The 22,849-nt window shown below is 35.8% G+C and overlaps 6 protein-coding genes across 9 annotated transcripts; 3 read left to right on the top strand and 3 right to left on the bottom strand.

Annotated features, from left to right (window-relative positions):
• Positions 1-82: 82 nt before the first annotated feature.
• RpL15 (ribosomal protein L15) lies at positions 83-3,396 on the bottom strand. The gene is made up of 5 exons (XM_043412973.1): positions 3,283-3,396; positions 2,650-2,830; positions 1,068-1,204; positions 736-846; positions 83-398 (listed from the first exon to the last, which is right to left on the bottom strand). Exons 2-5 carry the CDS (start codon positions 2,819-2,821, stop codon positions 204-206), a joined length of 615 nt encoding a protein of 204 aa, XP_043268908.1. The 5' UTR covers positions 2,822-2,830; positions 3,283-3,396; the 3' UTR covers positions 83-203.
• Positions 3,397-3,481: 85 nt separating this feature from the next.
• Positions 3,482-4,917, top strand: LOC122407026 (actin-related protein 2/3 complex subunit 3-like). Its single transcript, XM_043412974.1, has 4 exons — positions 3,482-3,638; positions 3,799-3,978; positions 4,212-4,407; positions 4,543-4,917. The coding sequence occupies exons 1-4, from the start codon at positions 3,633-3,635 to the stop codon at positions 4,695-4,697; spliced, it is 537 nt and encodes a 178-aa protein (XP_043268909.1). The 5' UTR covers positions 3,482-3,632; the 3' UTR covers positions 4,698-4,917.
• On the bottom strand, positions 4,918-9,081 carry morula (anaphase promoting complex subunit morula). The gene is made up of 8 exons (XM_043412963.1): positions 8,820-9,081; positions 8,219-8,657; positions 7,710-7,945; positions 7,445-7,622; positions 6,940-7,165; positions 6,481-6,665; positions 5,857-6,402; positions 4,918-5,417 (listed from the first exon to the last, which is right to left on the bottom strand). Exons 1-8 carry the CDS (start codon positions 8,889-8,891, stop codon positions 4,978-4,980), a joined length of 2,322 nt encoding a protein of 773 aa, XP_043268898.1. The 5' UTR covers positions 8,892-9,081; the 3' UTR covers positions 4,918-4,977.
• A 190-nt stretch (positions 9,082-9,271) lies between these two features.
• Mtpbeta (mitochondrial trifunctional protein beta subunit) lies at positions 9,272-12,354 on the top strand. Its single transcript, XM_043412964.1, has 7 exons — positions 9,272-9,429; positions 9,754-9,928; positions 10,051-10,426; positions 10,625-10,799; positions 11,005-11,285; positions 11,559-11,864; positions 12,007-12,354. The coding sequence occupies exons 1-7, from the start codon at positions 9,372-9,374 to the stop codon at positions 12,049-12,051; spliced, it is 1,416 nt and encodes a 471-aa protein (XP_043268899.1). The 5' UTR covers positions 9,272-9,371; the 3' UTR covers positions 12,052-12,354.
• Positions 12,292-14,141, bottom strand: Ski6 (exosome complex component Ski6). 2 transcript variants are annotated; one of them, XM_043412972.1, is made up of 4 exons: positions 14,007-14,141; positions 13,646-13,817; positions 13,153-13,458; positions 12,292-12,748 (listed from the first exon to the last, which is right to left on the bottom strand). In XM_043412972.1, exons 2-4 carry the CDS (start codon positions 13,814-13,816, stop codon positions 12,392-12,394), a joined length of 834 nt encoding a protein of 277 aa, XP_043268907.1. In that variant the 5' UTR covers position 13,817; positions 14,007-14,141; the 3' UTR covers positions 12,292-12,391. The 2 variants fall into 2 exon arrangements, with proteins under 2 accessions (XP_043268907.1, XP_043268906.1); XM_043412971.1 differs by lacking the exon at positions 14,007-14,141 and having other exon boundaries at positions 13,646-13,988.
• Positions 14,142-14,673: 532 nt separating this feature from the next.
• Positions 14,674-21,542, top strand: LOC122407022 (Mothers against dpp). Of its 3 annotated transcripts, none has more exons than XM_043412965.1 (3): positions 14,674-15,038; positions 16,139-17,468; positions 17,668-21,542. In XM_043412965.1, the coding sequence occupies exons 2-3, from the start codon at positions 16,213-16,215 to the stop codon at positions 17,825-17,827; spliced, it is 1,416 nt and encodes a 471-aa protein (XP_043268900.1). In that variant the 5' UTR covers positions 14,674-15,038; positions 16,139-16,212; the 3' UTR covers positions 17,828-21,542. The 3 variants fall into 3 exon arrangements, with proteins under 3 accessions (XP_043268900.1, XP_043268901.1, XP_043268902.1); XM_043412966.1 differs by lacking the exon at positions 14,674-15,038 and adding an exon at positions 15,191-15,338; XM_043412967.1 differs by lacking the exon at positions 14,674-15,038 and adding an exon at positions 15,796-15,809.
• The last annotated feature ends 1,307 nt before the right edge of the window (positions 21,543-22,849 follow it).

The raw sequence follows: 22,849 nt of genomic DNA, 5'->3' as shown, positions 1-22,849 counted from the left end.
ATTTTCGAGAGAATCCATGGCATAAGATTTTGCAGATGTAAGAATAGAAAATCAGCGTTTTTAGGGGGACAAAGAGAGTGAATTGTGGTTTTTTTAGAAGATATTTATTTTTTGCATCGTCGATCAAACTTTTGACGCAAAATAAAAATGTTCCGATGGAATCAGACATTTTAATTTGCGTGAGATGACAAGTGTCAAGTAACCTATCGTTTCCTTCGGAGAGAAAGGGAATTTCTCCTGAGCCATGCCGCCTTTCTCGATCCACCGATGGTCTGCGAATAACGGTGTCCTTTGCCCAAACCTCGGGAACTTTTGCCGGCCGACGTTTTGCCACGGAGTTCACGATGCTTGTGGACTGCGTTGCAGAGCCAGTTCACTTTGGGATCGTTACGGATAGCCTAAAAAATACGACGAAAGGGAGATTTGATGAAAACTAAAGTCATGGAAATTACTTATGAAATGTCGACTTGAAAAGTATAGGAAGAAAAAAAAATTTAATAGAATTGAATAAATTGCGTTTGGAAATTGGTGCTTGATTTTTACATAAAATTGGTACCAAAAAACTAAAGTATACATAAAATTGAAAAAATAATTGATTGAACTGAAACGAAATGGGAGAGACCTGGCTTCAATTACGAGTTAAGAATTTATAAGGAGAAAAAATAGTGGCGACTCAAAAGATTATAAGATTGGTAAAATTTCAATTGAAAAATGAGCAATGAACGATTATCTCACCTTGTGTGCGGGGTCGACGAGAATGACCTCAAAATATTTATAAGAAGAATCTTGAGCTACCCAATAGCTGTTCAAAACTCTCAATCCACCGCAACGACGGCCAACGCGCTCCTGAAATCCAGTTTAAAAGATCGATCAATGAAAAATAAAATTTTTTCAAACTGATTCGAGGATAAAATTGAATTTATTGATTATCGTTATCAGACATCCAAGGAAGTTATACAGATGAATTCATCAAGTCGCTTATGATCCGGGTTATCATCACTCAACGATTAAATCAATTTTCTAACTACCTTTATTCCTTCTTTCAATCGAATTTAATTCTCATTTACCTCAGCAACGGACTGCAATTTCCTTGTGGGCTTCAATTGGTTGATTCCGTGGCTTTTGGGTTTACCGTAAGTTGCACCTTTGGGCACTGGACGTTTACGTCCTCCACGACGTACACGAATTCTGAAGATAATGAAACCTACGATTCCATAAAAAAAAATCCATTAATCATTCTTCTCACATCCAATTTTTTTCAAATTTTATCATTTCCTCAAATCAGACGGTACATATCTCCACGATTTCGTAAGAGTGGTGCATGTACAATTCATCATTAAAGTCAATCAAAGCTCTAGTTTAACAAGCATGTGTGCATACTTTGGTTGGGTCTGGTTACCCAAATATCAAAGTTAGTGCCATCCAGTCAGCAAACAGTTTTTGAGAAGCTTTGATATTTTCTATTGTAATTTTCACATCAATTGTAAAAGAAAGACTTTTTGAACAGTACAATTTCTAGAGTCGTTTCCAAAAGTATGCTTGAGTTGTAAAGGAAAAACAATACCAGAAATATCAAGGTATATCTATGGGCAATACAGTTAGATTATTTATCTTTTCAATCTTGGGATTTAGTTCAAAACTAGACTTGAACAAAAATACTATCAAAAGTTTTGTACGTATACAAAAAATGAGCTTGGCTTCTAACCAACATCAAGAAGTATAAAAAAATAGCACTTTCAGGATTTACACGTGTTTGCCATGCTTGCTGTGATCGACTTGCAATTTTATCTTTGACATTTTCAACATCATCAGAATAAATCAGAGTAAATGTACATGACTAATAGTTATCACTGTTACACTGTAACAACACATTTTGTTTTTATAATTTCTACAAAACCTGTTTTTGTAAAATATCACCTGGTTCGTGTGGTTGTAATATTTCAGATTATAAAATTCTATCGATAAATTGATTAATGTTTAAACAAAAGTTAGATCAAATGTTATTGTATTGGAAACTATCATTTCAGGCTCATAGTTCTAAATTTTATGTTGAAACTATGGCACAGAAGTTTGTAGTCGACAGAAATGAATGAAAAAAATATTTGTGATTCTCCAATTTTTTATTTCATGCATCATTTGTGCAGGTTGAAAAACTACAAATTGCGAATTAGGGAGGGGAAAATATGAAAATTACGAATATTTTGTTTCTTTCACTTTGTTCCACTCCAACGTTTCAAAATTCAACATCAATGCAATCTGATGGTCAAAAACTGAAAAGCATCAGATGTACAGATCCCCATGTAGAAGTAAGAGTGGTGCATGTACAACTCATCATTTACAAATCAGTTTTTCATCCAAATAAACAAATGATTCTACAGGTTGATATTCTAAACAGAAGTTAAAAAGATCTTCTGCAAATTATAGCGATAAATCAAAGTTACGCTAAAGAATAAGAAAAATTGCGGGTCTTTTATAATTATCTAATAACATCTTTGGATTGACAAAACTAAAATTTCAGTTTTTTAATAACTTCTTACAAATTTTGATGTACAAAAATTCTCAATTTTGTGTACATATGAGGATTTTTTGGGATGTGAAATTATGAGATAAGATTGAAATAGAATACTCTAGGAATGTGTATGAACTAACCTTGTTTGGCCTTGTATCCTAGACGACGGGCTTTGTCAGGGCGGGATGGCCTGGGAGCACGGTGCATTTTGGTGAGCTGACGGTACTGCCAGCATCTGACACGCAGGAGAAAACGGAGCACATCGCTCTGTTTCTTCCTGTACAACTCTTGCATGTACTTGTACGCACCCATCGTGAGTACCTGGAAAAAGAGAATGAATGAAAAACAACGCACACCGAAAAAAATTAGCAGAGGTGGTTTCTAAATAGGAACTAGCGTTGCGACTTGATATAGAGTTTATTCAACTTCATGAATTGTTTTCCTTACGAAATCGATTACAATCGTGAGAGAACTTATCGAAAAAAAAAACAAGTGAAACGAAATTCATAATAGTTTGCAGGTTGAAAAAAGTAAATAAAAGTGTCACGTTGCGAGTCTCAAAGGATGTTGGGAAAGATTGAAAACAGATCGCGCCTCGAAATGTAGGTTATGACAGAAAAATGCCGATAAATAAAAAAACTGGAAAGAACAACGGGAAAACGTATGAAATCACGTATCGCGGGAGATCACAGTTTAGCACTTGAACAAACGACGAGCTTCGAATTATGTTCGATGCCGTAGATCCATGTGGATTTTAATACACGGCCACTCACCCTGCACGATCAATGTACGAAAGGAAAGAAGAGACATCATCACGAAGACCCATGCCCGTATAAAATATCCCAGATTCGCCACATCCGGTTTGACCTGAGAATTTAATGAAAAGCGCCATCTATAAAAAATGTGAAAACTTGATCGTTTTACCGACTGGGAGTAGACACATCCGGTCCAGCGTATTCCCGCTGCGATTCTTCTTGTATTGGTATTTATTTCGTGCTTTTATCTCGTTGATTCATAAAGAAACTCTCCTTATCAGTGGTATTATGAGTTTTTTCTTTCGGATATTATTCGTTAAATGAAATAAGCCGCTAAAGAAAATAATATAAATTTCAAAGGACTCAAAATGCCGGTAAGAAACAAAATTTTTCTCGATAAATACAAAAACAAAAAGAGTTTTCTCACCGAACTGTCTTATCTGTCAAAAGGGCGTGTGCAAGAATTGTTAAAAAACTTCGATTTTTTCCAAAAATACTATACATGCTTTTTTTCTTTCAATTTTATTGTTACAGGCGTTTCACTCGAGTTTTACTGTCAATAAAAAGATGATGCTCGGGAATATGGCGCTTCTGCCATTGAAAACAAATTTCCGAGGTCCTGCTCCTCCTATGAGCGGACAGGACATGGACATTGTAGATGAAGCACTTTATTATTTCAAAGCCAACGTTTTCTTTAGAACTTATGAAATTAAGGTGAATTGTCAAAAATTTTAACAACATATACAAAGAGCACAATGTTCAGAAAACTAGTGAAAAATCAATACAAAATTGCAGGATACTTATCAGTTTTAAGAAACATTCCAAAAATATAAATAATTTTATCCTACAAACATAACTGAGTTTAATTGAACATTTATGCATATTACAATTGTTTTCCTGCATTATTTCATTTTTTTTATAATTTCATTTCAATGAATTTTCTACAGAGTGAAGCAGACAGAGTTCTCATTTATATTACTTTGTACATAACTGAGTGCTTGAAGAGGTTGCAAAAATGTGCGACTCGCCACCAAGCTAATACTGAAATGCATTCTTTGGCTTTTGCTAAATTTGACATACCCGGAGATCCTGGATTCCCTCTCAATTCAGTCTACGCCAAGCCAAGCAGTCCTGCCGAAGCTGGTAACTTCAAATAAGATAAACCTCATTTCTTGTAGCAATTAATTAATAATGTAGCTTGATTGTTTGTGAATGTGCTGATGGCTTGTTGCATCCTTTTCCTTTTATTTACTATACTCTTCATTTTTTCCGTTTCAGATCAAATGAGGCAATACTTGCAGCAAATAAGGCAAGAAACAGCAACGAGACTTGTAGACAAAGTGTATGGAGAAGATGGAAAACCAAGCAAATGGTGGCTGTGTTTTGCTAAAAAGAAGTTTATGGACAAGTCTTTGTCAGGTCCGGGCCAATGAATACAAAAAAAAAATACAATACGCATACGAAGATAAAACTAAAATTATATTATGAATGAGTCTGTCTTTATAGGATAAACGATTACTTTATACTTAAGTATGTACATTAATTTTTTTTTCTACTTTTTTTCAATACTTCGTAAAAATTTCAATAGTTTTATGAAAAAATATTTGGTCTTACAAAGACGAGCGACGAAAAAACACTTTGAAATCCGTTGAATATCGTTGATAACGAATCATTTTAATACGTTTGAAATTTTTTTGAAATTCAATAAAATTTTTAAGCCTTCGGCAATCGGTACAATCCACCAGAAAATAATAACTGATGTTCGCGAACTTTTCTGTCCAAGAATAGTCTCAATTCGGGCAAACCGCACTCGACAGCTCCAGGACCTTGAGACGCGAACATTTTAAGCATCTGATAAATTCTTTCTAAAGGCATCGAATCGAGATTTGTCAACATTCCAACAATGTATGACCAGAAAACTTGCAATTCCTCCTCCCGTTGATCACTCGCAGACGCCATTGCACTTTCGATTTCCTCATCATCTACGATCTCCGCTACAGAACGATTTTTCGATGAACTTTCCTCCTGAAGGAGAAACACATCGTTCGAGGTTTCTTTTAAAAGACCTTGCGACACCCAAAACGTCATTTTTCGACGAAGAATCGTTGCTGGTGCGTGCATCACGTCGGCCAGTTCTTCCAAGGTCCACTTATCTTAAATTTCAAATCAAACGTTGTTTTTAAGTTGTCATCTCCTTATTTTCTAACTCTTTGTATGAATAATTTTTTTACTATTAATATTACGTAGATCAATAGGCAACTGAGACTTGAATTAAATCATCTGCGAACTGTTGGTTGCCTAGAGACTAAGAATTTTCTGATGATTTCAATGTAAGAGAAATCGGTTTTCTGCATTAATCTTCAGGAAATTCTCGACAAGACTCGTAGTTATCGAGATACGCTGGAGAAACTCATTTGCACTTTATTCTTAAGATGACGCTCAAATGACATCACCTCCGACCCCGGAAACTCGATATTACACTCATGGTGAATCCTTCAACCTTTTTCCGAAATGCTCGGTTGAGCTTTTTTCTAGCCAGTGGGACTGGACTAAATACTTTAATAAGATTCGTTTTGCTGAAGTAATACTCACTTTTTTCCTGAAAATGTAATATTATCGTGGCATGAATAGGAGTAACATTGATTTCCAATTTTCTGTCCTTCAATTCGATTTCCAAATTGACATTTCCAAGATGAGGTTTCCAGCAAAGAGTTCTGTTGCCTTTAAGAGCTTCGAAGGCTTTTACGTATTTTTTTAATTGTTCTTGAACGAGGCTTGGCAATTCTAGTTTCCATTCTTCTTTGAACGGAGGCCAAAATTGGGCCGATAAAATGAGAGCCGAGGTCGAGAAAGGGGCCATTTCCATGCTGTAAATCGCGTCTGACTGAATATTTCCATCAATTCTTTTCGAATCACAAACATCTTTGAGCATAACTTCACAATAATGCAATTGATTCTCGCCGAAACGTCTTTTCAGCAACTCGAGATAACGAATTTCTCGCTCCGTGTGATAATTCAATTGCGACAATAATCTGTCGGCCAACAGCGTTCTGTACTCATTTACGAACAGATCCTGACTTCCGTAAACATTCACGAGCATGGAAATAATGTCAGACATTCGTCGTTGCGTCGATTTGGCTGAAAACATATGTTTATCAAACATATAAAGAAGCAAGAAAATTCAGGAATTATTTTTTTGATTTTATGTTTTACTACCAGGATCAGCGTCCACTGGATCTGGCATCCATTTTTCCCAATCTTCGTTCTCCTCGTCCACTGATCCATCGTCCAATTGTAAAGATTCTCCCTTTATCAACTCGTCCGCTAGATCACTCGGCGAATCATCCAAAAGACCATTTACGACACATCTAACTGTATCCTCTCTACTTCTCAAATAAACCCTAAAAAGAAAGTTCAATTTCCATTTAGACTGATTCAAATATTCGTGAATCCATCGAGCATAAAATTCTTGGTATCCAAACATGCTCGCAAACGAATTTTGTACATCATTAGCACAATCTAAACAATTATGTTGTCACATATTCTAAAAAGTTTCCGGAGTAAAGAACATTTTTTTCATTGGAATAGAAAAGACCAAGCCTGTTTTCACCGAATATTTCTCGACCACATGATTTTACGTAGTCATTAGAACCGAAAAACCGTGAAAATCCATACTTAATTGGTTCGGTGACTGTTTCTAAAAGAACACCAGTTGGATCCAATTGTCGTAGTGCTTTTATAGCGGCTATGTAAGCGGTTAGTATGTCGGGTGTATTAACACCAGGATGTAACAAACGGGTTCTCAGAGCCTCTTGCAAAGTTTGCACCAAAACCTTGCGTAAATCCGTTCGCTCTAAGCAGATTCGTAAATCGTCTATTGCCGGCTGTGAGTCTGGATATTCTGAAAAACAGTATAATAAGTGTTAGTGATATCTCTGCTATGATAATTAGTATTTTTCGTATCTTTGCAGTGGGAATTGAATAGAATTTTCACTCAAATATCATTGAGCCATGCATTAGTTTGGATCATTGAAAAGCAGTTTTCAACCATTTATGTTAACCCTTATTCTAATATTGAAGTTGGTGAACTAGCTTTAAAGCAATGGTATAGACTCATGAAATCCAGAAATGAGAATGAAGTATTTGGTATGTCTAATGATATTTCAAGTTATCAAATTACCTATAATTATATTAAATAATTGATCAATTCTGATTCTCGTGTAGGTTTCATAGAGGTAATGAGACAATTTCCTTTTGAATTTGTACAGTGTACGAATTCTCTCAGTGACAGTAACGGACTTTGACGAGCCACCGGAGAAGATTCTTGTGAGCCAGCTGAGCACGACGGTTTCAAGCCACTGGAAGTAAATTTTTTCCTCCATAGAAATTCATGAGAAGGGGTATTCCAATTTTTAGATGGAATATATGAATATTCAAGATCTTACGTTCTCAAGAGGAACTAGCTGTGAAATATCAAACGGCCGTTCGCACGATTGACTAACGTGACTCTTAATTCGAATGTGAATTAACGAAGTCAGCACATTTCCAACAAGCCTCTCAAGCAATTCCAGTTCGTTTAACTTCCTGTTTGTCTCATGGAACATGTACACTATCAATTGGCATTGACAACTATCAAGTTCTTTGTTGCATCCGCCGCATTCGGTAATATCAGTTCCATTGTCTTAAACAAAAGATATTTTCAATTACCACCAAGCAAGGCATGCTATAACCTTTCGCTATGTTACATTTATGAATAATTGTTTTTTGCTGTTGTAAGAAAAATGATTGAAGGCAAAATTTCATCTTCCTTTGATTGAATTAAATTTGGTAATTATTCAGTATCTATTCAATATTTATAGCATATCAGTTGACGAACAATTAGCACGAGTTTCCTTAAGAGAAATAAAATCATTGTTCAAAAAACAGAATAAATAAATCTAATCCAAAATCTTACCAACAGAATTCACATCAGTGTTGCAGAAAACATTGAAGGCAATTTTATAAAAGTGTTCAATGATGACTTCGTGGCACAGTGGTAAGCAACTCAGTAACGTTGATCTTACAATAAGTTTGAACTGTGCCAAAATATTTGGCTGGCCATAAAGTGTTGATTTGGAGTCTTCTTCAGTGACAAGTTGTTCCAGCCTTTTCAGAATTGGCAAAAATTCAATTGAACTGGAGTACAGGTCATCCACTGCGCTTCTGAATAATTCAAAGCCTTGTTGCTCATCTATCACAGTTGTAAACTTGGACCAAAAGTTTGGAGCTACATTTTGTCTTATGTATCGTTCTATATGATGGATCGCAAGATTCTGAATTCTTCTTGCTAAATGTAAGCCTTTTATCTCATTGATAATTTGCACAAATTGATCATCAGTACAATCCGATTGCACCTATTTATAAATAAAAGAATGGATTCATTATAAATTAAATCACACACAAATTCTTGGCAAATCTTCAAATAATTTCGGGATTTTTCAAATTTTGGTTTAACATCCAACAGAAATATATTCGATGATAAACATGAAAAATTTAATGTTCAATGTAAAACTAACCTTTCCCTCAAGAATGGGAAAAGCGTATTGCACACGTGATAAAATATCATTAGGAACAAGTACACTTGTCATTCTGCTTGAATACAATCAAATTTCGAATAGTAGAAATTTAGCAGTGCTAACTGGCAGATTTTTATTGAGAAATTGTCAATATTTATCACAGTTTACGAATGTTTTTTGCATGTATTACTATTTCAAATGTAAATTCGTAAATTGGACTATAGAGATTAGAGATTGTAAACATAAACTTTGAGAGCACGGCATTCGATATTTGAAGGAAAAATTGTGTGCTGCCTCTAGCAGTAAAAAATGTACCAACGCATAAAGGATTCATTTACTCGCTGTGGGTAAAAATAGGAGCTGTAGCTGGTGTAATATATATATATATATATATTTATGTATAAAGTATGTGAATTTTGAGCCATTCTTGTATTCTATGTTGTTTCGGGAAGCTGTTCAGTGTTCAGTTCAGTAGTTCGGTGTCGGCAGATCGGTTGAGGGTGTAACATACTTTCCAAGTACTTGTATTTTTTTTATTTAATTTACGAAAAGATGTCTGTATTCGTTGCTAGAAATTTTCCCCGAGTAAGACAAGGTTTTCTCCATTCGGGTGAGTGTGATTTTTTATCATATGAAACATGAAATAAATGTTCATAATTGTAGAACAATTATAGATTCTTTAATGGAGTAAGGGCAATGACGTACGGATTATAACCGGTCAGTGCAAAGTTCGATTCGTTAAATAACGAAATTTGAACATTGGATTTCGCAAAGTGCTATTAATGAATCGATTGAATGCGATACAGAGCAAAAAATTTTGAATCGAAAAAACTTGACCTGTATTTTCATTTCGTTCCTCATTATTACTATTATTATTATTTTCACTATTATTATTATTTAGAGTAAAAATTTTGTACGAATATTATCCAAACAGGGAGTTCGAATTCCCTCGCTGCTTTGACAACGTCGACAAATAATTATGTCACAAAAAGCAGCACTCCAACAGGCAAAAATATTGTTTTTGTGGATGGTGTCCGTACTCCATTTTTGCAGTCTGGAACGCAATATAGTAAGCTGATGGCTCATGATCTTACTCAACACGCACTTTTGTGAGTTTTTGTTTTTTGTTATTAGAATTACAAATAGGTATTTGTATGCATTTAGTTTGAAGGGTATAGTTGAACATGTCGAAATATAAATCTATATTTTTTCAATGTCAACATCTTTTTAGGAGTCTGAGAAAAAAATTGAATCTACCGAAAGAAGTTGTAGACTATATTATTTATGGTACGGTGCTGCAAGAAGTAAAGACTTCCAATATTGCAAGAGAAGCTGCCTTAGCTGCTGGATACAGTGACCGAACTCCGGCACATACTGTCACAATGGCTTGTATAAGCAGCAACGTAGCTATGACCACTGGAATGGGCTTGATAGCCTCTGGAGTTTATGACACTATCGTGGCTGGAGGTGTTGAATTTATGTCTGACATACCTATAAGGCACAACAGGAATATGCGTTCTCTTATGTTAAAAGCCAACAGAGCTAAATCTTTGCAACAAAAAATGGCTCTTCTTGCGAGTATCAGACCATCCCATTTTATTCCTGATGTAAGCCAATTTTCCAATCAGTCATCAATTTATTTTTCATTTTTTCCTCATAATTTTCTTATTACTGCTCAGTATAATTTGTTTATTTTTTATCACAACTCAACATGAAATTATTACAAAAAATAATGAATTGAAGAAGCTACCTGCATTCGAAAAGTCAGCGATATCTCAAAAATTTCTTTTTCCAAAATTCTTCAGTTACCAGCGGTAGCTGAATTCTCAACTGGTGAAACAATGGGACACAGTGGTGACCGTTTGGCTGCTGCTTTCGGAGTATCAAGAGTTGAACAAGACGAGTATGCTCTTAGATCTCACACTCTCGCTGCCCAGGCCCATCAAAAAGGCTACTTGTCCGATATCGTCCCTTATAAAGGTGGCCAAACATTTTACATGTTCATATTTTTTATTAATATAACTGCTTCATTGGAAAAATATTTTAGAGCTCTTTTTTATGAACAGCAAGTACTCAAGCATACAATACAACAGAGGAAATAATTTTCCTCTCATTTTTATTCATGAAATGCAAAGATTACTTTATTCTTTCGTTTGTTTAGTCATGACTTTCGTTTATTTTTCAGTGCCTGGAGTAAACGAGCTAGTGGATAAGGATAATGGTGTTCGAGTCTCAACAACCGAACAACTAGCGAAATTGAAACCAGCCTTCGTGAAGCCTTATGGAACAGTGACAGCAGCCAATGCATCCTTCCTGACAGACGGTGCATCTGCAGCTCTGATTACGACTGAAGAAAAAGCAAAACAACTAGGCCTCAAGCCTAAAGCGTATCTGAGACAATTCACATACGTTTCACAAGATCCTGTGGATCAGTTGCTACTTGGACCGGCTTACGCGATTCCCAAGGTAATTAGAGAAGTGACGATACTTTTTGAACCATTGAAATTCGCTGATATTTCATAATTTCAGATTTTCTAGAAACTGATGTGGGTCAAAAATAATGTAAATCTTCCATTAGGAAGTTTAGAACAAATTATTTCAATTTGAGATTCTTAGTCGCGCCATCAGATCATTTCTTTTATCATTTATGATGCTAAAATATTAAATAATTCAATTTTATCATAAAAAATAACCTTAACAATATACGACTGAAAATTCGTAAAACTCGTAAAATTGCAGATTCTTGATAAAGCAAATTTAAGTATGAAGGATATCGGTGTTTGGGAAGTACACGAAGCGTTTGCGGCTCAAATTTTGGCCAATTTAAAAGCACTCGATTCAGAATGGTTCGCCAAGGAATATTTGAAGAGGGCTACAAAAGTTGGTACGCCCGACATGAATAAATGGAACACCTGGGGAGGATCATTATCCCTTGGACATCCCTTTGCCGCTACAGGAGTTCGATTAGCAACGCACACAGCAAACCGCATGATTCGAGAGGATCAGCAATTTGGTTTGATCGCTGCCTGTGCTGCAGGAGGACAGGTAATTTATTGACATTTATTTTTCAAAAACTGTGTCAGATTGTTTTTCTAGTTTTTTTAGCTAATCTTCTATAAGTTAATTTCGTTGCTATAACAAATTTATAAGTCCCCTTGAGATCAATCATTATTTTTTTGTTTATCAGGGTGTTGGAATGATAATGGAGAGGCATCCAGATGCAAAGCTTTGAACGTCACGGATTTTATATTTTTATATTCATCATAATTGCGCAAGAACTCTGATTCGTGTGACCGATCAATTTCAACGAGAAGGGAAAATATAAATAACAATTTATATGAAGGAGTAGAATAGTTTATATTTTTTATGAGATTTATGGATCAACGAAACATTGTTATCGGGAAGTGAAGAATTGCGAAGTGGCGACCTGTCGATCCAGGAGAGAAAAGTTTAATATCAAGAGTTGACGAAATCGTTGTTGAATATGTCGAATTTATATTAATTAAAAAAATATAAATATGCATACATCATATTGGAAAACTTGCCACATATTTAATTATCGTTTGAATTCGTCAGTCAACCAATGTGTGAACATTGAACAATGATGGTAACGAATTTGCGTTAAGATGTTGTCGTACTGCGCGGTCCAAAATAACTTTAATGTCCCGACATCCAGTCAATGCACGAACTTTCATGGGTTCGAGACGAGAAAGGTGCAATCGTTGTCCGGAACCCTGGGCAACCACGATAAGACCGGATTCTTTCGACGCCTCGTTGCTCGTTTCTGGAAGAGCGACTATCGAAAGTGTAACACCGGGACCGTTTTCTTCCAAAAAATTTGCGTCCAGTATACCGATTCCTCGAGCGTCCTCTTCCTCGTACGATGCTGACGAATCTGGCAATGTTATCGTACATCCTATCGCGTAATCCTGTAAGTATACCATTACAATTATTTCATTTTCATTGTATTTTGGAGAAATTCTGAATTTTTGATATCATTAAAGTATATTGCACTTCGACTCAATCACTAGCATTAATTTTTTCCTCTTCATAGTAATCATTATTCATTACTAATTTGTTATTTTGTTTTACTTTACGATTACCATTGCTAACTTCCATGGCGATAATTCCGTTTTTTATATGATGATTATTTGGTTTTTCAAGGGTTATTCTGAATATAATTGTAATTATTTCATCATTGTCATAAAAAACAGCATGGGAAAAATTTCAACTGACAATACTGTCAAACTTTTTCTCATTGAACAATTTACATTTACTTTCAACGTGATGAACTTTTATTTCTTCCAAGCTTTAGTAGAATGAGGTAACATACTTTGATGGGTATTCCAGCATCGATTAGAGCTAAAGTAGCAGCATTGACACTGGCACAATAGTCGCTGCCGTCAACTTGTAAAACTTCAATGAAAATATCAATCTGAGATCGAGGAAATTGTTCCAAATTCAATATCGCCTCCATTGCATGTCTCAGTTGAGTACATCTCTCTTGTGTTTTTCTGTCACCTCGAGGTCTGCTTTTTCTTTCACCAGCAGTGTAACTAAACACTGCCATACTGTATTGACAATTTATTATTCCTTTGGTTGATTTGTTTGCTGTGTTCCGTGCGGCTGCCCCTCTAGGCTGCAAATGGTATTAATGTCTCAAATTATTTAATTTAAGACCATCAACAATTAAAACAATTTTGTTTTTGAACGGTTAAAACGTTCATTAGAAATATAGTGAAATAGTTCTTTACACATTTGTGCAAGATATTGAATATTGACTTTCATTGTCATAAACGATTTGATAAGAGCAATAAATCGTGCACCTGATGAGGACCGTATACAGCAGCGAGTATTTTTGTATTTCCATGTTCCAAATAGGCGCTTCCATCCGCCTGTCGAAAAACTCCCAATTTAACGCGAATTTGCCGCAATTCAAGAGGTCGTCTGCCGTCTATGCGTAAACCCCCTTGATCTTGAACTTGATCTAGCTCCATTCTATAATTTGCACGAAAAGGGATATCACCGGAAGATTCTAAATTTTAAACACAATATTCGATTGCTATTTGTACCGCAATGTTATCAAAACAATTGAAAATAAAACAATTGAGACTGCCGGTCTTGAAAAATTTAACGTGACTAAGAATTTAGGTTATGTATGCATAATAATTAAACTTTTATTGCCACTTTTGCCAAGCAAGTTGACTCGACCGGTAATGAAACGCCCGTTTTCTCCAACGTTGTTAATCTGAGTTTAAACTCGGTTCATCCTATCTCGAAACTATGTGAAAAAAATTGAACTGAGTTGAACCGCATCGGAGAAAACGGCCATTACACACACGCATTTAAGCCCGTTTTCTCCAACGTTAATCTGAGTTTAAACTCGGTTCATCCTATCTCGAAACTATATGAAAAAAATTGAACTGAGTTTGAACCGCGCCGGAGAAAACGGCCATTATCGTCATCCGACAGTTGGTCATCATTAAATTTATTTTATGCGTATATATGCTTCATTTCATATATATATACAATGATACATACAATTCGATAGCAACGCAAAATATAAAGTCCAGTTGTCGCGTCTTTTTTTTCCTACATTAATACAAAAATCTCGGAAAATACGGGAAGTTGTTTGAATTGGTAATATATCTATTTGCCCGAACGTTTTGGTAATCTGGCAAGACGAAATTTGCTACCGCAATTTCATTTTTGGAGAGAGAGAGAAGTAGAGAAAAGAAACAAGCGACATTTTCACATCATCGTATATGCTGCACGACAGAAAAAAAAATAAAATAAAAATTAAGTCCAATAAGTCTCCCTCTTAAAAAAAGATTTATCAGGGAAAGTTAGTCGTCGGTCTATCGCAATAAGTGCAAAGCTATTAAGGAAAAAAAAACGCCTGAGTGCATTGCGCAAATCAAGATCGAAAGAGAGAGAGAGAGAGAGAATACTAGAAAAAAATCTTTCAAGAGGTGACAAGTAGCGAATGCAGACGCCGCTGTTGTCGGGTACTCGTAAACACTCCGCCATTATGCCGTAACGCCATAACGTTGTGTTCCGAGTGAGAGATAGGTTTGGTGCTGGGTGCTCCTCCGTGATAAACAAGTGCAATAGTTTTTTTGCACGCCAAAGAAGTTCACTATGTTCGAATTAGAGAAGTTTGAATGATAAGCTTGTAATTCGTTGATGCCTCAAGGTACAGGATTCAGGTTTATACAGGTTAGTAATGTAACAGTTGAAGATTTGGCGGATTGTTTATACGCGCGGAGTTGCAGCAGAACGTTTCTAGTTAGTTGCGTCTTGCGTCGAATCAGCCACTGCTTCGAGACAGGAGAAAGATCGCTTAAAGAGAAAATTACAAATCGAATGATTTCAAATTAGATTAGTAATTCAATAATAACTTCACAATTTTTCTTAGTTTTTTTCCGCCATTTGCAATTTTGTGTACATCAAGAGTTTGCTGCTGTTTTTCAAGAGTTTTTTTCAACGCGAATCCTTGATGCTCGAAAGTGTATACTTGTATGTAAATGTAGATATAGTTACATAGATGTAAATACATATATAAATGTGGATGGGTGCTATGCGGAATAACGAAGCTGCTCGCTCTCCGGGCGTTGCGCTAACGGGCGACGCGCGCGCTCCCTGCGTACTCCCCTCGGGCGCGGGACACTCGGTACCCGTAAAAAAACAATATTGTACCGGAAGCCATTTGTAACGTGTCTGCAGTGCGTTTTTTTTCCTCCTACTTCGAAAGATAATCGTTACGCGTATTTGATACACTAATATTGTCACATCGACAAGATACACCAATGTAAAGGATCAGTGAATCATAAATGTCCAGGAGCATCGCGTTTGACTCCAAACGACCGACCTAACCTCGAATTTGCATTCGTATATCAGTTTTTTCGTATTTATATCACGTTGCGCGGGATTTTTTTTACTAAAAACGTTACAACAAACTAGAGTGGTTTATCAAGTTTCAGGGAAAAAGTATTGTATAGTGATTCAAGTGAACAATAATGTAGACACGGTTCGGAGTATGTAATCAAGACGCAAGTTAATAATTTCACTCCTGTGAACGTTCAACAACCGTTCGTCTAAATTTCGGAGTGAATCATAACGTAGAGTATAGTATTCAATGTTGAGTTCGGCTTTAACTTCAAAATCTCGTAAATTCATTTTTCTTTGGAGATTTTTTTATTAAAGTGTAAAACCGAGATCAAAGGCAACAGAAAACAACACAGGAATAATAAAAAAAATAACAAGTAAAAACAAGTGCACGTAATTTGGGCTGATGAGAATGTATATATGATCCACAGGTATTGAGGGAACACTGACACAAACCACTGTCAGTAGAGATTTAAAATCAAATTTGTCGAGTTGAAAAGCAAAAATGGATGACGAAGAAGGCTCTTCGAGTTCGGGGCCCATGTCCTCATTAAACAGCCTGTTTTCATTCACGAGTCCAGCAGTAAAAAAACTTTTGGGTTGGAAACAGGGTGACGAGGAAGAGAAATGGGCAGAAAAAGCGGTAGATTCCCTGGTAAAGAAATTGAAAAAACGCAAAGGCGCAATTGAGGAATTGGAGCGAGCTCTGAGCTGTCCTGGTACGCCTAGCAAGTGCGTAACGATACCTAGGAGTTTGGACGGACGTTTACAGGTGTCGCATAGAAAGGGTTTGCCACATGTAATTTATTGTCGAGTGTGGCGATGGCCCGATCTCCAGTCGCATCATGAACTCAAACCTTTGGAATTGTGCCAATATCCATTTTCCGCCAAGCAAAAAGAAGTCTGTATAAATCCTTATCATTACAAGAGAGTGGAAAGTCCAGTATTACCACCTGTTCTAGTACCAAGGCATTCAGAATTTGCACCGGGTCATTCTTTGCTGCCATTTCATCAGCTTCCTGAGCCAACGATGCCTCATAACGTGTCTTACTCGTCAAGCGGCTTTAATTCTGGGAGTGGCGGTAGCAGTGTTGTGAATCCGACCTCGCCTATGTCTTCGGTGGGTTCAGTACCCAGTCCTGGTGGCACAACATCCCCCAATCCCCAGAGTCCTTACGGAGCTAATGGTTTGCCGGAAACTCCACCCCCTGCATATTCCCCACCTGAGGATGGTTCCCAGTCTGGCCAATCCCCACCTCCGGATCCAGCCGCAATGGATACAACCGGAAACTCGGCAGAAGTCGCCCCTGTCTGCTACCAAGAACCTCTCTACTGGGCCTCAATCGCCTATTACGAGTTGAACTGTCGCGTCGGCGAAGTTTTCCACTGTCAATCCCACTCTGTAATCGTCGACGGTTTCACCAACCCTAGTAACAATTCCGATCGCTTTTGTCTCGGCCAATTATCCAACGTAAATCGCAACTCCACGATCGAAAACACCAGGCGACATATTGGCAAAGGCGTTCATCTGTATTACGTTGGTGGTGAAGTTTACGCCGAGTGTTTATCCGATTCCGCTATTTTCGTACAATCGAGAAATTGTAATCATCATCACGGCTTTCATCCCAGCACCGTCTGCAAAATACCTCCTGCTTGCTCTCTCAAGATATTCAACAATCAGGAGTTTGCTCAATTATTGTCACAAAGTGTCAATCATGGCTTTGAGGCAGTTTACGAACTCACCAAAATGTGCACTATCAGGTGATTAAAGACTTTCAATACATCTCAAATTATCAATAAAATATTTTAACATTTTCATCTACTGAAGTAAAGGCAACAATTCTATAAATAACAAATTTTCCTAAGTTTTAGAATTTTTTTCCGACACTAACCATAATATTTTCATGTAGTCATAAAAAGTTGTTTCGATAATACTCACAATAGTTGATATTTTATTCAGGATGTCATTCGTAAAAGGATGGGGTGCCGAATACCATCGACAAGATGTAACTTCAACGCCGTGTTGGATAGAAGTTCATTTGCACGGTCCTCTACAGTGGCTGGACAAAGTTTTAACCCAAATGGGTTCGCCACACAACGCCATAAGTTCAGTGTCGTAAGAGAAAAAAGACGAAAAAACCGAATTAGCGATCAAGAGGGAAAGATAGAGAAATAAATGAGACCTAGATAAGTGAGGTAAATAACTCTGAACAGGTTTTCCTGTGAATAAGTGGGGGAGAAGAGTCTATTCTGGAAGCCTTCGTCCCGCATGACGAGCTAATAACAAAGTGTGTTTATCTTTTTCGATCTCTACGGCCTGAAATGCCATTATTAAATTTCAAAAAAGACGAGTCGAACTCGAAAACATTCGATTTTCATTCAGAATTTCGATTAATTTCGTATTCGCAATTATGAGAAGAACTAATGGAGAGCAAAAATGTGGAGCAAACCAGAAAACTAAACGAGGAGCCTTGACGCGAGTGCAAATATAGGATTATTTAGTACAAGAGAGTCGTTTATAATTGAATGAGAAGATGAAAAAAATTAAACACATTGAAAGTAAAACGCTATTGTTTATATATTAACAAATATATGAATGATAATTTATATATATCTACAAACGTATAAAGTATGCGCAATTATTTACGGAATTAAAAGAAAAAAAAGACAAACAACAAGATAAAGCCGTACAAATTTTTAGGCTGTTCTTCACGAAGAAGGAAAACTACTATTATACTACTGAGAAATATAGTAGATTTACTGTATAATAAGGATATATATATATATATATATACATACGTATATATTTTAATCATAAGCGTCCGTCGTAAAATTTTAATTTGTAAATTGGGGTACGACCGAATTATTCACTCTCGTTGAATCTTCGAGAGATGAAAGTAAAAAAAAATAGAATCATGTCGCAGTTTCGGTCTATTGAAAAATGTATAAACATATATACAATTTTTTTTTCTACACTAATAAATATGTAAAGATGAAAGATTGTAAGCGAGACAAAACGAATTGTGCAAACTGACAATAGGCAATGTTTACAGAAATACCACAGCTTTTTGTTATTTCGCAGACCATCAAATAGTGATTGTCGAGAGAAAGTTTGGGTACTCACCCTCAGTTGCCTTCTTTGCTTCTCGTTCGTCATTTTAAAGGGAGAACAAATTCTCTTGGAACTAGTTTAGAGTGCAAAAAATAAAATTCTCGACGTATAAACGAAGGATTCATTTCCCTCGTGCCTCACACAACAGGACAATATAAATAATAGTTAGATACTTGCTGTTTGTACGCAATGCCTTAAAGGACGAAGTGATGCCCCGGTTTTTCGGGCGTTTGGAAAAAGGCCTCAATTTGATGTCGCTAACGTGTGTCATTTTTAAGATGTATACCATTTAATTCTTGTACTGATTATTATCTTTCGCAAATATTACAATGCAAGATCTCAATATTTTTCAAGCTGCGTGCTATTTACGCGCGACCATAACTACTTTCGATGATTAATTTATCTCTACGTATATATGAAATTTTTAATGTTTACTCGTATAGTAACAAACGAAAAACCGATTGCAAGAATTACGCAAAAACTTTTCGATCATAATCCACTTAATCTTTGTTCCCTCCGACGACGCAGTTTTTTTTATTTTTATGGTGCCTTGACCACATTCTAACAGCTCTGTTTTTTTTTACAGAAGACAGTACATTGAATTCTCAAAATGATAAGAATTCAAATTTTTTGGCTTGACATAAGATCTTGAATGATTCAATGGCAAATAACGATGGTTGGTTAAACGATTTCACTTTCTTTTCTGTAAATAACTTCGGTCGCTAGATAAAAAATATAAATCTTCGAAAGCTTAGAAAATAATTTGTCAAACCAACCGAATAACTTTGGAATATTCTGTTTTCTTTTTTTTATAATACACTCTTTTGGTACAGTCAATGCATCGTGAAAGAAATTCGTGTAAGTTGGGACATCAAAGTATTTATACGTCCCTAAAGAGGAAAGAAAGAAAGTAAAGATGAGTTTATATTTTTACTCGATGAAGAAAAAGAAAAACGCAACGAAAGTCACTGCCGCTTAAAATTGAACGATTCGTTTGTTCGAGTTCGCTCAGCTGTGATTTCTTTTTTTTAATAACTCGACCATAAAGGGAAATGAAATGTAACGGAAGTACCGTACCAGATTCTCGACCGGAAATACAAATTAAAATGTGTCTTGCGCACGCATATAAAGTTGGAGAGTTTTATCTGTATGTAAAAGAAACAAGCAGAAAAAATATATAAATGTATATTAAAGCTGTAATGCCAAATTTGCGCACAGATTTCTATTTCGGTAAATTTATTCCTCGGATTATAACGATAAAGTACGGTTTTAAAAGTTGTGTAATCGCGTCCTTATATATATATATATATAAATATATTCAAATTGTATACAAAATCGTATACCATTATAGCTTTAAAAATTGTTGCAATTATAATATTAATAATAATGATAATGTGCAAATGCGTGTTGAATGGTCAATATTCAAAAATGATGGCGAATAATGTCGCCGAAATTTCGTCAAGAATGAAAATGTGCCGCACGATATATACATTGATATATGGATAGTGTATTAGTGACTTAAGAATAAGAAAACTTTGAATGTATGAAACATTCGCGCCTTTTCGTCATTCTACGTAACGGATGAAAACTCGAAATTTCCAACAATCAATTTCTCCGAGACTCGTTACTGACTACGTTTATACGGCGCTTTTATTTCAGTTTTGTATACACAGACGGGTATATTTATATATATATCAAGAGTATTTTGTATATCTATAATGATATAACTGAACCGGAAAAAAAGTGGCGTGTAAACGTAGTAACTTTCGTTCATGTCAAAACAAAAGAAAAATATGAATCATTTTCTTGCTCAAGTACATTTTTTGTATTTTTTTTTAACGCATAAATGTTGCTGAAAGATTGAAAATGACCCCGTGACATTGTCAACAGAAAATGTTGAAACGGTGCGACCATAAAATCAACAGATTTTTTATTAATTTTAAAATTCTTCTATCGATGCACAGTAATTATTAGCAATCTTTAAGCATGATTTGAATTAATATTTCACACTCCAAAGTAAAAATGAAAGCCGAAATGGATGCGAAGCAATTTTTTACTTAACCAACGCTGAATCACGTCAGCTGAGAATGACGTTGGTCCGCAGAAGAACAACCTTCGAAACTATGTCAGCTCAAACACCTATACTCACTGTATTACGTGGGAATTACCCGAACTATACTTCGAATCAACACTTATTTTTGTGCCTTTTTCAAAGGGACTTGAGAATCAAAATGCGTTCTTATATTTTGGTCAATACTAAAGAAAAATAAATAAATTGCTTATGTCTGTAAATTGTAAGTTCACTAAATGTAGCATCTGCGAGAATTTTTTTCGCGACAATATGTATGGTGAAAATATTTTTTATCGTAGCTATCGACAAGCAGTTTTTTTCTCTCGTTCCCACCAATTGTCCCACAGCGTCCACGATTTGTTTTTGTTTCCTAAAAAAGGCGCCCCATTCTTGGGAATTGAACGAAACTAAAAAATGTGTATGAATGTTCAAAAAATACGAGTTTAAATGAAAAAATGTATTAGACTATGATTATTGAAAAACGTGAAATTTCCAATTTTTGGTCGGCCCTTAAAACGAAAGAAAGTGTCCGTTCTTTATACGGGCGCGTTATTCAATTTAATCCAACTACTGTATTCCATTGTGTTTCGAGTGTGTGTATATATATATACATACATATATATAAACGGGGAAAATATATTGTGTCCTGCTATCTCTTGACTTTTATTGGATTAATGCTTGTCGTCCGAAAATCGTAAAAAATAACGAGAGTGGAGCGTCGATTATTCGCCATTCGGTTCTTTCGATAACCGAATTATGTTACAAAGTAAAAAACACGTGTGATAGAAATTGTTTCAGGATTGCGAATTCCATGATATTCGAAGCTTGAACTGGGCGATGGTGACAGAGAAGTTCAAATTGCTGCAAAATTTAGTTGATCGAACTTGTTCGGAAAAAATAAGGTTTTCGAACGATTTGTCTGGCATTTTTTTAACCCTTAGTGTGCACACCTTCACAGCGAGACATTTCGTGCACGTGGGGTCACTTTGACCCCAGGCCATTTTCGACATCGAATATCTCGGTAACTATGCGCTTTTCGAAATAAAAGGTTTAGTCACTTTTTGCAGTGAATTGATCCAACTTTAAGGCTGCAAAGTCGGATTTCCAAAAAAATCTTTTTTCATTGTTCAAAAACGCGCTCAAAGTTGATAGTGCGCGTAAAAAGCACTTTTTCGGTTAAATCACTCGTAAAAAATTAAATTTTGAGTTTTGAAAAAAATCCTTACAGAGTTTTACAGACAAGTGTCCATGCTTTAAGGGAAAAATAGTCCACTTTGCAATCGTTCCAAAAAGTCTATTTTGGAGTATGAAGTGGCTATGCTCCCTACTTTTAGAGAGGGGATAACGATTTTTTAATATTGGCGGTTTTACTTATGAGATGCTCATCTGTAAATGCTATTCATGTGAGAAAAAATGTTGGGGTCAACCTGACCCCAGATGCACATTAAGGGTTAATCCATGAAAGATAAAATCGGCGCTTGCGCAATGCGATACTTTTTTGGCAGCGCTTATAGCCCGCCGTACTAATTGAAACGCGTTCATTATTTTTATTAAACATTTTCTACGAATTCATTTTTTTAACGACAATCTTCAAATCAATAATTAAGAAAATTACGATGCCACGTCATTACGACGGTTCCGAATAGCAATCAGACCGCTGTAAAGACGTATATTTTTTTTCAAATTATGCAAACCGATTTGTTCCAACGTGAAACTTGATTGACCAGTTATTTATATAAGAAATGTGAATCCAATCGAGCCATACCCGTGGGTTGAGCCGAAATACCTGGAATGTTATTTTGAAAATTGTAACATTTTTTGAAGAGCACCAAAATATGACCATTCTTTATACCAGTGGAAGGTACAAAGAACATCAGTATTCAATTTCTAACTTGTATGTAAGTGCATACTTATCTGATAACAAGATTTGAAAACATACATTGTATGTTTCAAATCTTG

This window comes from Venturia canescens, chromosome 2 (assembly GCF_019457755.1).
Source record: "Venturia canescens isolate UGA chromosome 2, ASM1945775v1, whole genome shotgun sequence".
In the NCBI taxonomy this organism is placed as follows: Eukaryota; Metazoa; Arthropoda; class Insecta; order Hymenoptera; family Ichneumonidae; genus Venturia; species Venturia canescens.
The sequence above is the reverse complement of the archived record's forward strand: the minus strand, read 5'-3'. Positions and strand labels throughout refer to the sequence as shown.

Bases quoted from the DNA above. Each gene is read 5' to 3' on its own strand.
- morula (XM_043412963.1), bottom strand. From the start codon at position 8,891: ATGACAAGTGTACTTGTTCCTAATGATATTTTATCACGTGTGCAATAC. The intron at 7,946-8,218 runs GTAAGATTTTGG...CTTTTGTTTAAG, and splicing joins CACTGATGTGAATTCTGTTG to ACAATGGAACTGATATTACC. The intron at 6,403-6,480 runs GTAGTAAAACAT...ATATGTTTTCAG, and splicing joins TCCAGTGGACGCTGATCCTG to CCAAATCGACGCAACGACGA.
- Mtpbeta (XM_043412964.1), top strand. From the start codon at position 9,372: ATGTCTGTATTCGTTGCTAGAAATTTTCCCCGAGTAAGACAAGGTTTT. The intron at 10,427-10,624 runs GTAAGCCAATTT...AAAATTCTTCAG, and splicing joins CATCCCATTTTATTCCTGAT to TTACCAGCGGTAGCTGAATT. The intron at 11,286-11,558 runs GTAATTAGAGAA...GTAAAATTGCAG, and splicing joins CGGCTTACGCGATTCCCAAG to ATTCTTGATAAAGCAAATTT.
- Ski6 (XM_043412972.1), bottom strand. From the start codon at position 13,816: ATGGAGCTAGATCAAGTTCAAGATCAAGGGGGTTTACGCATAGACGGC. The intron at 13,459-13,645 runs GTGCACGATTTA...TACCATTTGCAG, and splicing joins CTGTATACGGTCCTCATCAG to CCTAGAGGGGCAGCCGCACG. The intron at 12,749-13,152 runs GTATGTTACCTC...GTATACTTACAG, and splicing joins ATGCTGGAATACCCATCAAA to GATTACGCGATAGGATGTAC.
- LOC122407022 (XM_043412965.1), top strand. From the start codon at position 16,213: ATGGATGACGAAGAAGGCTCTTCGAGTTCGGGGCCCATGTCCTCATTA. The intron at 17,469-17,667 runs GTGATTAAAGAC...TATTTTATTCAG, and splicing joins ACCAAAATGTGCACTATCAG to GATGTCATTCGTAAAAGGAT.
- LOC122407026 (XM_043412974.1), top strand. The intron at 3,979-4,211 runs GTGAATTGTCAA...AATTTTCTACAG, and splicing joins TTAGAACTTATGAAATTAAG to AGTGAAGCAGACAGAGTTCT. The intron at 4,408-4,542 runs GTAACTTCAAAT...TTTCCGTTTCAG, and splicing joins AAGCAGTCCTGCCGAAGCTG to ATCAAATGAGGCAATACTTG.
- RpL15 (XM_043412973.1), bottom strand. From the start codon at position 2,821: ATGGGTGCGTACAAGTACATGCAAGAGTTGTACAGGAAGAAACAGAGC. The intron at 1,205-2,649 runs GTTAGTTCATAC...ATGGAATCGTAG, and splicing joins AGGATACAAGGCCAAACAAG to GTTTCATTATCTTCAGAATT. The intron at 847-1,067 runs GTAAATGAGAAT...ACTGGATTTCAG, and splicing joins AATTGCAGTCCGTTGCTGAG to GAGCGCGTTGGCCGTCGTTG.